Below are 14,460 nucleotides of genomic sequence, written 5' to 3' on the forward strand. Positions count from 1 at the left end.
GACGTGCTAAATTTAAAATCAAATAGTATCTTGTATCAATGGTGATAGTATTAGTGAAGTTTAGATTATTTTAAATGAGTTTTTTACTATTGTATTACCAATTTTATCTTATACTACTAACAAAATAGAAAATATGTTAAATATTAATTTAAGTTGAAATGTTACAAAAAATATTTACTTACTGTTACATGTAGTTTTTTGGGGGGCATTTTGAACTGCACAGTGTATTATTTTTCCGATAATTGCCATTGATGCGGTTTATAAAATACATATTATATATTACATGATAAGTCCATACTTATTCAGTTTACTTGTTATAATAATTCTATTGCTATTATTTTTGTACAAGTAATAAATTACCCTTATAATGGTATAAAGTAAAATGGATATTATTATATATAATGATTGTAGTTCTTAAAAGGCCTAACTACTGTTAGTCTGTATGTAATAACTTGAAAAATATTATGCCATTTGGAAAAATAATAAATAGTTCGCAAACAGGACATTTTAAAGAGCCTTTCTTTTCGCAAAGACTTATTTTTCATTTGGCCTACGATATAAACACACATTAATATATAAATCAAGATTTTTTTGATTTTAAGCAATAATCGTCTACTGATCAAATGTATTTAATATGTTTTGATAATTATTCTTCAAGAAGTTCAATTTTTTGGTTTTCATATTTATTTTATATTATTTGTGGTGTAAACTGTCGTTTCAATACCTAATGCGTATAAGTCTAGTCAACAGTCACTGATAAGTAAAAGCATTAGAAGTATTTTGTATAGAACTTACCATTAACACTATTGTGAAGTGGTTTTCATAAAGCATCGGCAAATACATATACTCGAATGCTTAATGTTTGTTTTAAAAGCCCTGTGTTTAAGTGTCATTGTTGTGTACAAAAATAAAAATAATGAAATGTCCACTAAACAAATATAATAACCCGATAGAAAAAAAATTTATAATGAACCCAATAGGATATTGTTAAAATCTATAATTTATGTAACTCGCATTATAATTGTAAGGGAAATATTGCCAGACCTCTATAACTATATAGACTTTACTAACCAATAATAAACTATAGCAGTGGACTTATAATAATGTATAATATCTCAATAATTCACCTATAATCTGTCGCATAGATGAAAATAATTTAAGTAATTTTATTATACATAATTGAATTTTTACTTTTATAGTATATTCAAAATTTTTTAATGATTGCTGCTGATTAGAAATTAGTTTTTGCATATAATCATACGATTATTATATAAATTTGATGTCATAATATTATATTTGTTTTTATTCATGAAATAATGAAAGTTTTGTTGATGCGTATATATGCGTATATCTTTTAAAGAATAATTGTAAACCAAATTTTTATCGCTTATTGTTTTCTTTATTGATTTTAGTTTTTTCTAAATTAATTATTTTAAAATATTATATTGATTTTATCATTTAATGAATTTTATTTTATTGCACAATATTGATTTGATTGTTTTCTGTTTTTTAATTACAGGGCAAGTATTTTTTCATTTTTTTCGACCTAAAATATTACTATATATATCTTTGTATGCTTTTAATTTTTATTTCTATCTATACTTACTTCATACGTACAGAATTGAGGATCGTGTCGATTCTTCTATTTTTTTCGTTATGAAACAAGTCTAAGAAAACGAAATATTTGTATTATAAACCTACTTAGATATTATCTAATAATTATGGATAATATTATATTTTGTATTTGCTATTATTAAATTAAAATTTTGAACCTATTTGTGTATAACTAAATATAAAATTATTATTATTTTGTCATGGATTTTTGGTTTTAACATTTTTCATACATATTGAAATAAAAATTTATATTTTAATAAATAAAAATTTATTTCTTAAAAGATTTTTAATAATTTTTATCAATATTTAAAATGCACTTTAAAATCGATTTAATTTCAAGCCTTTCGTTTTAATAATACCTCTATTTATTTTCATCTTTGTTGGTGATGGAAAGAGTAGGGAGAGAGTAGTACCTTTTAAAATCAAAATTTAGAAGGAAAATATTTTTTTGAAATTAATAATATTAAATAAACGAATATTTATAAATTTGTGTGCTTTAAATACAACAAATGTTTCGTATAAAAAGATACACTGACACGCCACGCCGTCTTGATTTAAGGGATTGTTCAATGACATTACTTCAATTGTTAGTTTATTTTTAGGAATAACTTATATGAAGGTCAAATTATTATAAAAGTATTAAGGATATTCAATGAAAAGTTAATACAGAAGAACCTTAACATAAAGTTAGTCCAAACTAAAGCATATAAATATTTTTATTGTATATTTACAAAAAATAATGCATAAGTTTAGTACATTAAATCAAGTAAATTATATTATTAATTGTTATGCATACAAACAAAAATTAGAAAAACGAATAGCTAACTAGAATTTGCGTTAACATAGAAATGTATATGATCGAATTTTTTTCCATAAGCTATAATTAAATACATCACGATGTTTTATTATTCAATAGAAATTCGAGCTATATAATATTTTAATTACAAAACACTTATCAAACGTGAACAAATAAACATGTTACATTTAATAGTCTTTTTATTAATACTAAATTATCATTTATGCACTTATCTTATACTTCAACTAAAAATGTATAGAATTTTCTAATTGTATTTATTTTCATATTACAATGTTTTCATCTTAACGATTAACATATTTATACATAAGTACAATTTACTTATATTAGTTGTATAGTTTAATACATTATAACATTGGGTAAATTACTGTAGTTTTAAACAGTAAACACATAATTAAATACTTTAATAGAATTTGAGTTCATAAATTAATAAAAATCTACATTTTTTTTTTTTATTAGGTTATTAAATTAAATATAATATTTTAAACTATGCGAATGGTATAGTAAAGTTTTATGATGATTCTTACTACGAAGTGAATTCTGTTGATTCAACTTTTGTAAATAAATACAAGTTGAATGGCATTTCCATAGACGTTACTAATAATAACATAAGCCATTATAGCAATGCAATCTTGTGTGCGTCATTTTTACAGTATAATGGTTTGGTTGTCTTCGACTTTCGAGTTGAACAAATAAAAATAATATTATTTTAAACTTGTTGACAACCAAAGAATATGTTTAAAAATTCACTTTACTTTCAAAAATTTTTGTTATAATAATCTATTTCATTTGGAATTGCAATAGAGTTATTGTACGTATAATACCTCGCGGAAACTCAGGAATCAAAAACATCTTCAGGTCAGCACTCTTTTGTCCGGTCTACACTGCTGCATTAACGGCTAAAATTAAAACAGAAATAAATGTGCTTTTGTTTTTTAATTCGACTATTTTACTAATTTTGAATACCACAATATGTAAATAATGTTATACATAATATGAAATTATCGAAATATTCAGTTGAACAATATATAATATTTTCTATATAAATACATATTTTATACCGAATATCTAAACTGAAATGTCATACTGGGTATTCGAATGAATGTAAACATTATTATAACGATTTTTTCGATAATTTAAAGTAATGATGTCAGAAATCAGTTGTATTCTATGGAATAGAACTATATATATATAAATATATGTATGTATAAAGGCTATAATTATTGCGTCCGTTTATAATTATTTAAACGTTCGGTAGTGGATAATAATATATGAACGAGTATAGAGGTATTTGAACAAAGTACGGTACGAATACGAGCTTAAGTATTGCGGCCAACAGAATAGTGAAAAGGCTCGAAACATGAACAGTGAAATAGTTCTGTTCTAAAAACAGCGTGTAGATTAAAAACAATAACCCTGTATGGTCGCTTTATAATTTATGTTAACATATAGGTATTATAATTCAGAGTCGTAAAGAGGCTTATATGTTACCCGAAAATGTTTAAATATAGGTGATCAACCGAGCATACTCATCATACCCCTCCCCCTTTTAAATAATGAAATTATTCAAAATCTAAATTTTGTAATTTTCATATAGGTACACTTAAATGCCATATATTTCAATTAGATTTTATATACCATTTGGAGAGTATCTTGTGCAGATATAAACTTCTGTTGTTCAAATGACAAGTGGACAAATTATTTTATTTTATCTAAATCCAATTGTTTTCAATTATTTTCTGATCCATTTAAATTTTTGTATAAATGGTAATAATTTTTAAAAGTAGTTATAAAAAACTATATATTAGATATAATATTTAATATACTTAGCTAATTTTTAAAAAATATAAATTGTGAATTTATTAGTAATAACTCGGTACTAGAATTAATGTTATAACATTAAAGCCCTATAATTAGTTAAATGCTTTATCATTGATTATAGTCGTTGGTACATAATGGTTAATAGCTCGGACAATACTGGTAAGAATTTTTATACGTATTTAGATTAACCAAGATATCCATAATAATAAAAAAATAATCATCTGCTAAATAGTCAACAGTATGGGTAGTTTTTATCAAAAAAAAAAAATTGCATCGAACAAATAGTATAACGATTTACGTAACTAAAAATATGTTATTTATTACTCCAAAGAGTCCAAAAATTAATATTTGAATAAATGCATATTTAAGTAAAAATGTAGGAAGAGTGGGGAGATGGCATGCTCGGTGAATCACCCCGCCTGTACACATTATAATATTATCATATAGTCATCACCGTCGTCCTCGTCGTCGTCTTCGGCGCGGGGGTGGTGGTGGGTTATGGATGGTGGGTGGCGTACATAAATGCTACGACGATGACGATGACGACGACGACGGGTCAATTTTATGGAGGGAGAGGACGACGACCGCGAAAGAGTCGTCGCCTTAGACTTGCGTGACTTGCGTGGTGGTCGGGTTACCGTGCGACAGAGCCTGCGACTCAACCTTGGAGATCCAGGACGGCAGGAAGAGCAGGCTGAACGTGTTGCGGAACTGACGGCTCATCACGCAGTACAGTATGAAGTTGATGGCCGAATTGACCAGCGCCAGCATGTCCATTACTTCGCCCATGTTCTGGTAGCAGTCCTGGAAGAACCGCTTGCCGAGCAACAACGTGAGCAGGCCGAGTATGCCCTGCGGGAACTCGGTGATCAGGAACAACATGAGCACGGCCAACAGCATCCGGGTGGTCCTATCCGTCTGTCGCTCTTTGTCGGCTGACTTGCGGCCGCTGCCCGTTAGCTTGGCCCTGCGGCGTTTGGCCTCCAGCAGGGCGCATATCAACCGCAGACTGAGCACCGTGAGCGCTACGCACGGTAAGATCTTGATGACGACGCTGTACACCCAAAAATTTATGTCAGCCAGGTACGTGGACGTGGCCAGGTCGCTGACGTTGACGTAGTACAGCGTGACGTTGCGTAGCGGCCCGCTACCGCCATTTCCGGCTCCAGCGCTACTTCCGCCACCGACTGCGCCGCTTCCACCGCCGCCTCCGCCAATTACGTGGGCGTTATGAACGTCGGTGCCGTTATTGGCCCGCCGTAGCGCTGACTGTAGCACCGCCGTCGGACGGTTACCGTTCGCATCCAATGTCTCTACCCGAGAGAACAAGTTAAACGACAGGTAGCTGGGTATGCAGATGATCGGACACACCAGATAGCCCAACGCAATAGCCGACAGAGTGGTCTCCATCCGGCACCATATCCGGTTGAGCTGTGGATGTACCACTGCCACGTACCTGCGGAATTTCGAACAAAGACATCAGTCAACAACAAAATCGGATGTAACATACGAGTTGCGTCTCGTAAAAGAGTTATATTCGAAATGGTCATATTCCAACTTTTACCCAAGTAAAATAGTCAAATAGCTTTTGGGTTAAAAAAAAAGAAAGTTAATGATTGGACTACATTCGGTTAAAAAACGAGTGCTAATAAAGATTTTGGAGAAATAAACTTGATTTAAACGCTAATTTAAAACATTCATTTTTCTTTCGACTTACAAGGTTAGGTCTGACAATAATTTTAATCTTCAGCATGGTTATAACTTATATATAAGTTTTTTCAATATATAATTATATGCCTAAATACATACATATGAAATAATTATAATCACCTATGAAATACTGTATAAAGTTATAAGCTGTATTAATCTAAATTCTAAATTGTTGCTGTTATCACAATAGTTATTGGTTTACGTATTTTAGACTATATCATTAGAAAAAACCAAAAAAAAAATTTGCTATTAGTAGAACACATTTATTTTAGGCAATGCAGCTTTATATATATATTACGTTTTAAGTTCAGTTTCTTATAATTTAATTAAATCATAAATAATATAATATAATAGTTTATCATAAAAATATCATAATAATTATTATGCCAATGATTAAATTTCAAGTGGTAAGATAAATGAGTGTTTTAAAAGTTTAAATTAAGTTTATTTTTTGAACATTTTTGTTCAACCCTAGTTTTTATACGAGTGCATTTGACTTTTAGTCTGGGACGCAATTCATGTATTAACATAGGTATGTTTTAGGTTTGGGCCACATGATGAATTTTTTCTGCACTAAAAATATGAACGCAGAATTCCGCAACAGCCATGTTCGACTACACAAAGCGGAATTACCGGATGCGACATTTATTTATATGAAAATATTTTTCTCGAAATAATAATAACAAAAATTCAAATACTAATATTATACATTTATATCTAATCATTGCCTGACAGCACAGACGCACAGTTAAAGTTCTGTTTGTGACTAGTAGAGTCGATTTTTTTTTCATAATGAGTAACTGCGATGTGTTAAGTATTATTTGTGCAGCGGAAACAGTCGGTGAACTAGACGGTTTTACTTCATATACTCCTAAAACAACAAAGAAATATTGGATATATCTACTCGACCAACAAAGAGATGAGGAGGATTTGTTCGGAAACTTTTATAGTTTAATTTGAAAATATTCTAAGAATTTTTTTTGAATATTATACTGAATGCCAATAAGATAATAAATTATTTTGATGAGTTATTGGAAACTATGCGTCCTTGTTTTTTAACAAAACAACATACCAACATGAGGTATCTTATTGGTGTTGAGCAAAAACTTAAAATTAATATAAGGTAAGAAATATTAAAAAAAAAAATTATCCTATTATGTTTTTATGTTTTTTACCTATATAATAAAAAATTATATCGAATAATATTTAACGTAATCAATTCTGCCACATGCAAAATAGCTGCACTCCTGTCTGAGGAAAAAATATATTGTGTAGCCCGAGCCTTAGCCTGGTTTTTGGTCTGAATATAACTTTTTAATGTTGAATTAATAAATGGAAGTGTTGTTTCTCCTATATATTATGCTAAGGAAAAAATTGTTGTGCCTTCTGAAAAGTATTATAGAAAAAATAACCCAACCAATTTATATTATAAAAACAAAATAACTGTTAATTATTCTTTTATTTAAATGTACATCAAAAAATAATGTTTGTACGTTTGTGGTTATTATAGACTTGAAAACTAAAATACAAAATTTCCGTTTTCCAAGTATAGTGTTATTCAAATAAATGTATGAAGTAGAAACACCAATACCAAATTGTGAGTGTAATAAGACAACATTGTAGAGTTTGATTTTACAATTAAAATGGTTTTTGTGATTAAATTTCGATCATTGGACAATAACTATTGTTGAAACTTTATGATTTTACGTTAAAGTATATTTAGGTTGCCTTAGAAACCGATGAATAATATAATTATGTTACCATAGTAATCAAAAAGTAGGACCTCAAAATCTGGATACAATGTTTTTTTCTTAGTTAAGTTTTTTCTATAGTTGCCCCTATCAACATTGTTTACATAATTTTTTTTAATCATAATTTTTATCTATAATTCAATATTTTTCCATGCCTAGAGAAAATAAGTAGCACGGTACTATTACTAATGTTTGCTAAAATACATAACTAAATTAATTTTTCTTTTAATCAGGGGATGTTAAACAACTAATAATTAAATAAATAATAAATTTGTTTGTTAAATGTTTAATGATTGTAACAAAAAAGTAAATACAAGTTAAATTTAAATAGAAGTCAATAACATAATATAGGTGATAAATAAATAATATAATTATTATTATATAGTCCAGCGTTTTTCAATTGACGATACGCAAAAACTAAGTGTAATGATCGAAAAAATTAAATTGGATTAAAATCATTTATTATTTGTGATACATTTAATAATTTAATAATTATTGTTGGCACAAAAACACAAAAATTGTTTTTTTTTTTTATATATATATATAATAGTATAACAAGAATATTATGACATTGTAAGTGACGTCACAGTGTACTCTAGTTTTTATCTGATCGGGTAGTATAGTCATAGCGTATTTCGTTACAAAAATATATATTTAATGGTTTCATATTCATATAATTATATTTTTTTAATTTTATAACATTTTCACAATATTTGACCATGGATCAATACTTAAGTGAGGGGTTTTTATTATTAAACTTATTTCATATTTTTTATTTATAGTATGTGAAAATATATGACGATTCGACATTTGGGGATACGTAATGGTAAGAGGTCAAGAGGTACATGAATGAAAAAAGGCTGAGAAACGCTGATATACGCAATCAAGTGTGTTTGTCGAATGTGAAATAAAAGTAAATATACCTTGTATAGTTAAATCTAATCAAAAATCAATATATATAATATCAAATAAATAAAATAAAATTTATAAATAATATAAATGTATAGTCAGAAATGTCAGTCAAAAAATTATAATTATAAATATATACAACATATACTTAACTAGGTATGTAATATAAATATATTAACAAAAAAACAATAAAATTGTTTAGAAGTTAAGTTTTTAATGATAGTGTTGATGATAAACTGGAAATTGAGAACGAAATCCTTCTTATTTATTGTATAGTTAATAATATTATGCAGTATAATATTAGAAACCAGTGTCCAGTAGTCAATCATAAATACACTAAGAAAAACTTCTAGAAAATCCTTAACTACCTGTTTAATTTAATAACTAGTAGAACACAATTCGTGAAAATAGGTTAGGGATGGGATGATACTTAGGCGCTCCTTCACGAGATATGTAAAAAAAAATCATATATAATATTATATTATTGGTTCATTACTACAATGTGAAATTTTTTTATAGATATATAAGTTCTTACATGGAATAAAATTACGTATGTTAGTTCATAAACAGCTGAAAAAATAATATAGTATGTAAAGTTTCTACACAAATAATAAGAAATTAATAATACAAACTCATAAAATTTACTAGACAAACTTACTAACTTACTATACCTCAACAATTATACGTATTCTAAAAGCAGTTATAGATTTCACCTACAATTCTGATCATATGGGTTTTCCTCATTTAAACATTATTTTCCATTTATAATAATGCATATAGAGTTATATATTGTGTATTATATATTATTCTACAATTTGTAGTAAAAGTTTTTATTTTTGAAAAGTATTTTTTTTTTTTTATTTGAAAACTATGGTTGTAAATCTTTTTTTTACAATATTTTCGAGAAAAGGACTTAGAAAATCCGAAATTAAGTTAAGTACCGATTTCTAGAAGTTTCCTTTGAAAAAAATTTAAAATAGTGTGTTTACGAGCCTATTGTATGAAAAAATGAATTGATTGATTACTACGCTGTAACAGTTATTAATACATTAGATTGTAATCTTTTAAATTAATCTACTCGTATCTAAGCTACATACGTATTAACATATTGTAACAAGTTCATTAAACATTGCAAGACAAATTAAATTCTTATAATTAATTGTCCAAACACAAAAAATCAATAGGACATTTAAAGAAATTATTAAAAAAAAAAAAAAAAAATTAAATTTGATAATTTAGAATAAACTGAATAAATTTAATAAATATATTTTTCAACAATCGGTTACTATTTAAATTTTAAATGCTATAGATTCGTATACGTATTCAGTAGGCTATCAAAAACATTGACAAAATTAAATTTTAGGAATAATACATTCAGTATTATACAAAAATAACCAAAAAATACTAGATAAGGAAACAACTGACTCATTAAAATTTTATTTATGTCAGCTAATAAATATAGTAGTAGCATTTAAACTATTTATTAAGATAGAAGATAATCAAACTAATTTAAATAATAATGAAAAAAAAAGATAAATTTTAAACAGAATTTAAATAGCAACCAATTACCCATCGGTGATTACAAAGATAGAATAATTCACTATAAAATAACTAATGTAAAATACACATAATAAATAAACGTAAAAGAAATAAAAATAAAATGAAGAAAGTATAGGCAACAGGTTAAAAAAATTAATACCTTATTCACAAAAAAATTAAAAAGGTATGTAAATGAGTACTGTTCTGCTCTGTACTAAGTGTTGAGTGGGTCACTTTATAGGTGTGCTCAATTTGAATTCAATGATTCATTACTGTATACAAAAAGCGAATCTGAACGGAAAAAATCTATCAGCCTATAACACCAAGTGGTATTTTATGTGATAAAGCTATTAATGTCAGTTATTTTACTTTTATTATTATAGTGGGTTGATAAAATAATATTTTTCAAAAATAATGCATTTATTTTATTATTTGTTTTTAATTATTATACTTTCAGTAAGTAACAACTCGAAAAGAGTTAAACTTTTTATCGTATAATGAAAATAATAACATAAAAATGTCGTAAAAATTACAAGTATCAATTATTGTTGTTTTTTTTATTTTATTTTTTTTTTTGAAAATACAATTAAATATCAAAATTGTTTGAGGAGAAATAATTATTTTACGGGTGAATAAGGAATGTCGTAAATAATTGAACTTAAAATGCTTATAAAAAATTAATTAAGCTTTCTGGTAGAATTTTTCAAAGCTAAAAAAAAATAAAGAATACAAATAAGATTCTATTAAAGAATCTTGAATTCAATTTTTAAATCATAGGTATAATGTATAAAACAAAAAATATTATGAATTTTCAACCTCAAAACGGTTTATTAATTTTATCAAAATTTTAAGTTTCAACGCTTATAAACAGATATTGTGAGATTGATATTTTCTAATCGACAAATTAAAATTAATTAATAAAATTATATTTAATGATCAAGCGTTTCTATCTAGCATATAATTTTTAACCAATGTTTATAAAAATGAAAGTTTCTTATATCTATTAATAGCTCAAAAATGGTTAAAATATTTTGATTTTTTTTTGCATATAAAAAAATAATATAAGAAACATTTGGTAAAAATGTCAAGTATTTTCAGTTATTCATTATCGAGGTACCTACATAAATAAAACAAAATCGATTTTTTAAAATTGGATAATACATTCATTTAATTAGGCTTATTTAACTTTACTGAAATATTGTCATTTTTTTCTTTTTTTTTTGTTAATTATCGAAATAATTTATGTATCTCAAATAACAATTTTATTAAAATGAATAGATAAATAGACAATTTTTATTATTTTTTATCTTGATACAGCATTACAATGAATTTTTAACTGATATAACATTTTTAAGATGATTATTACTTTGTAATAGAATAATTTTATTAAATTATTTAATTACTTAAAAATTAAGTACAAAACAAGTTATTTAAATTGTAATATAGAAAAAACTTAGTAAAAATATTTTCATAATGATTGAGTCACGAAAATTTTTCTGCGTTAATTATAAGAAATTATTCGAAGAAACATATAAGGGGAGTTCGTTATGTATTGGTAATCTTACAGTACTGTTATTTTTTATCTTTTAATATTTATTCTACAAGACTACAAATACTTTTTTCATTTTTTGTGTAGAAGAATTGCTCCATAGCATTCAGGTGACTACATCTATGAATTGGAAATTAAGTCTTTTTGCTACCTACTTTGAAGAGATAATTTTTTGATTCGTTTATTTAAGCGTAAAGAAATCATGAAGTTCATTGAAAAATTTATACGGAACTCTAATAACGATGGTTTTAACTTTTAACTTAGCTATATAATTCATTTTTTAAATGAAATAAATTATTATATAGATTTAGATTTTTAATATTGAGATACAACACTATTATTTTACACCAAAGTATTTTGCTTAAAATTTAAATATAATGCTAGTATAGATAAAAATATATTTTATATAATTTGTTACCTACAATTTTAAACTGATATTTTTCTTACTAAAAATGAAAGACTATAACAAAAAAATGGAGTTTGATGCTTATTTTTCATTTTTACTTCATTATTATTATTACAATAATTATTATAATTAATTAATACAAAACGTTGTAACTAAAGTAAAATATATATTTGTATTATGTTTTTATAACTATTCTTTGAAAATTTAGACGTAACACAATATGACACATCCATAATGGTTTTTTTGTGCTTGTAATTTTAACATACTAAAACAAATATAGTATCTTACTATATCTGTACATTATACAATAATCAGTTTAAATGAAAAAGAGATTAAAATTAATTAATTATTAATTTCTCAATTTATATTTTATAATTATATAATTAATAAGTTATCATCGATAATAACAATAAAAATAATAATATAAAATTATTATTATTATCATTTTTATTTTTAAAAATGTATAATTAAATAGGACTTTTATATTGTTTAATTAAGACATGATTGAGATTTAAGAGTAGAATAATATACTTGAATACTTTTATGTACAAATAATTTTTAACATACAATTTTAATTTAACATTAAAGTATTATTAAAAAATATTTATGATACGATTAATAGTCGAGTTTAGTTTACTCACACAAAACAAAGAAAATAGAAAACAACAAAATATTTGTAATTCATATAGAAAAATATTTAAATCAATATGTATTATAATTTTATCAAGTATAAACGTTGGAATCAATATTTACTATAGGTAATAGGTATTTATTTTTATTAATGAATAATGTATATTCATTAATCATTTTTAATCATAGTATTACATATTTTAATGTAATCGTTATATACTTGAAAACCTGCATTGCTATTAAATAATATGATAAATAATAATAATAATCTGGGATAGACGAATTAGCATACATTTATAGATGTTATTTTACAAATTCCATAATATTGTGAGTTATACTTTAATTGTGTTACATTGTTTTTTAATTATGTTTAAATATTATGTAATCATAAAATTAGTTTATTTAGTTAATTTAGTTATTAATAATCATTAATGTTTTTCAGAAAACATTTAAACATATATAAGAAAAAGTTACAATTAGTATCTACATATGTAATTTTTGAACGCTTGTAGAAAATTACGTAGACAATTTCAAAATCAATTTTATTTCTTCATGCTACCGTTAACTCATAAATGTAATATGTAAAACGTACAAGTGTGCGTGCTTTATACATTTATTGTTTTTAAAAAGGGTTCCCAAATGTTATGAAAAGTTCAACAGCAATTATACAAGACGCACAAAAGTTAAAATATGTTACCTCACGTAATTATATCTTATACATGCCACTATTCAAGAAATATATCCTATAAATTATTTTTGAATATATTAAAAAAAGTACATTAAATCGGGAGTAGGTTATTCCACTTCTACAAAATATACAGTTTTTTATAACCTAATTTATTTTATTTTTTTTTTTTTAGATGAAATAAAACGTCGCCTTTTCATTTTCGTATTTTCTATATGTTTTAAAGATGTAACGGCTGTCACATATTCGCAAGAAATCTAAAAGCTTTCACATTTTATGCACGCGACTTGAATTAAATGGTGTTTTCTTTTCTTTGCCAGGGTTATGTGTTATAAACTCGCATATATGTACACTTATAGAAATAGGTATCTAACCGAATGTTTGGTTGGTACTTATATATTATACAAATATACAATATACCAATATGTACTGTGAATTATTATCGTTTGTACAAATTGACACACATATTATACTATTATAAGTGTGTAATTTTTCGATATCATTAAGATGATTTATATATTACGACAATCATTCTCAAATGTAATGTGTATACCTACTAAAGAAGTAATGTAAGTAGTTACATAATATACATTATGAAGTAAGTAAAGGATTTTTACTAAAGCTGACGATTTATTGTTTATTAATTCATTAGATTATATGTTAATAAACCCATTGTTATTTATAGAGTTTTCGAAATATGTACGATGTACCTAATACTTTTTATAAAATTGAGGTGTAACAAAATACTCATATAATATAAAAGCATATATATATATTTTAAAGCACACAGGGCGTTAGCATAAACAACATATTAGGTTAAATTTTTTGATTTGACGGGTGTTATCGGATACTTCTGACCTAATTGTTAAAATCCTAAAATGTTTCAAAACTCAGTAGAGGATAATAAAATAATTACTTCTAGCTTGCACTTAAATACTCTTATATTTATATATAGATAAATAGATCGATTAGATGCAATCAATAGAGAACAATGATTTATAAAATAATTTAAACACTTACTTATTATAAATA

The 14,460-nt window shown here is 25.4% G+C and overlaps 1 protein-coding gene across 11 annotated transcripts in view; it reads right to left on the reverse strand.

Moving 5' to 3' along the window:
- Nucleotides 1–2,368: 2,368 nt before the first annotated feature.
- Nucleotides 2,369–14,460, reverse strand: part of LOC114128687 (G-protein coupled receptor dmsr-1-like) — a 97,094-nt gene continuing 85,002 nt past the window's right edge. For 7 of the 11 annotated variants that reach the window (XM_050200651.1, XM_050200652.1, XM_050200653.1 and 4 more), the window contains one exon: nt 2,369–5,705. In XM_050200651.1, coding sequence (XP_050056608.1) covers nt 4,853–5,705 — 853 coding nt within the window. In that variant the 3' untranslated portion in view covers nt 2,369–4,852. The remainder of the gene's footprint in view (nt 5,706–14,460) is intronic. The other 4 variants (XR_007604012.1, XR_007604011.1, XM_050200656.1 and 1 more) reach the window with 4 other exon arrangements.

The sequence above is a fragment of the Aphis gossypii genome, chromosome 2 (genome assembly GCF_020184175.1).
Source record: "Aphis gossypii isolate Hap1 chromosome 2, ASM2018417v2, whole genome shotgun sequence".
Taxonomy (NCBI): Eukaryota; Metazoa; Arthropoda; class Insecta; order Hemiptera; family Aphididae; genus Aphis; species Aphis gossypii.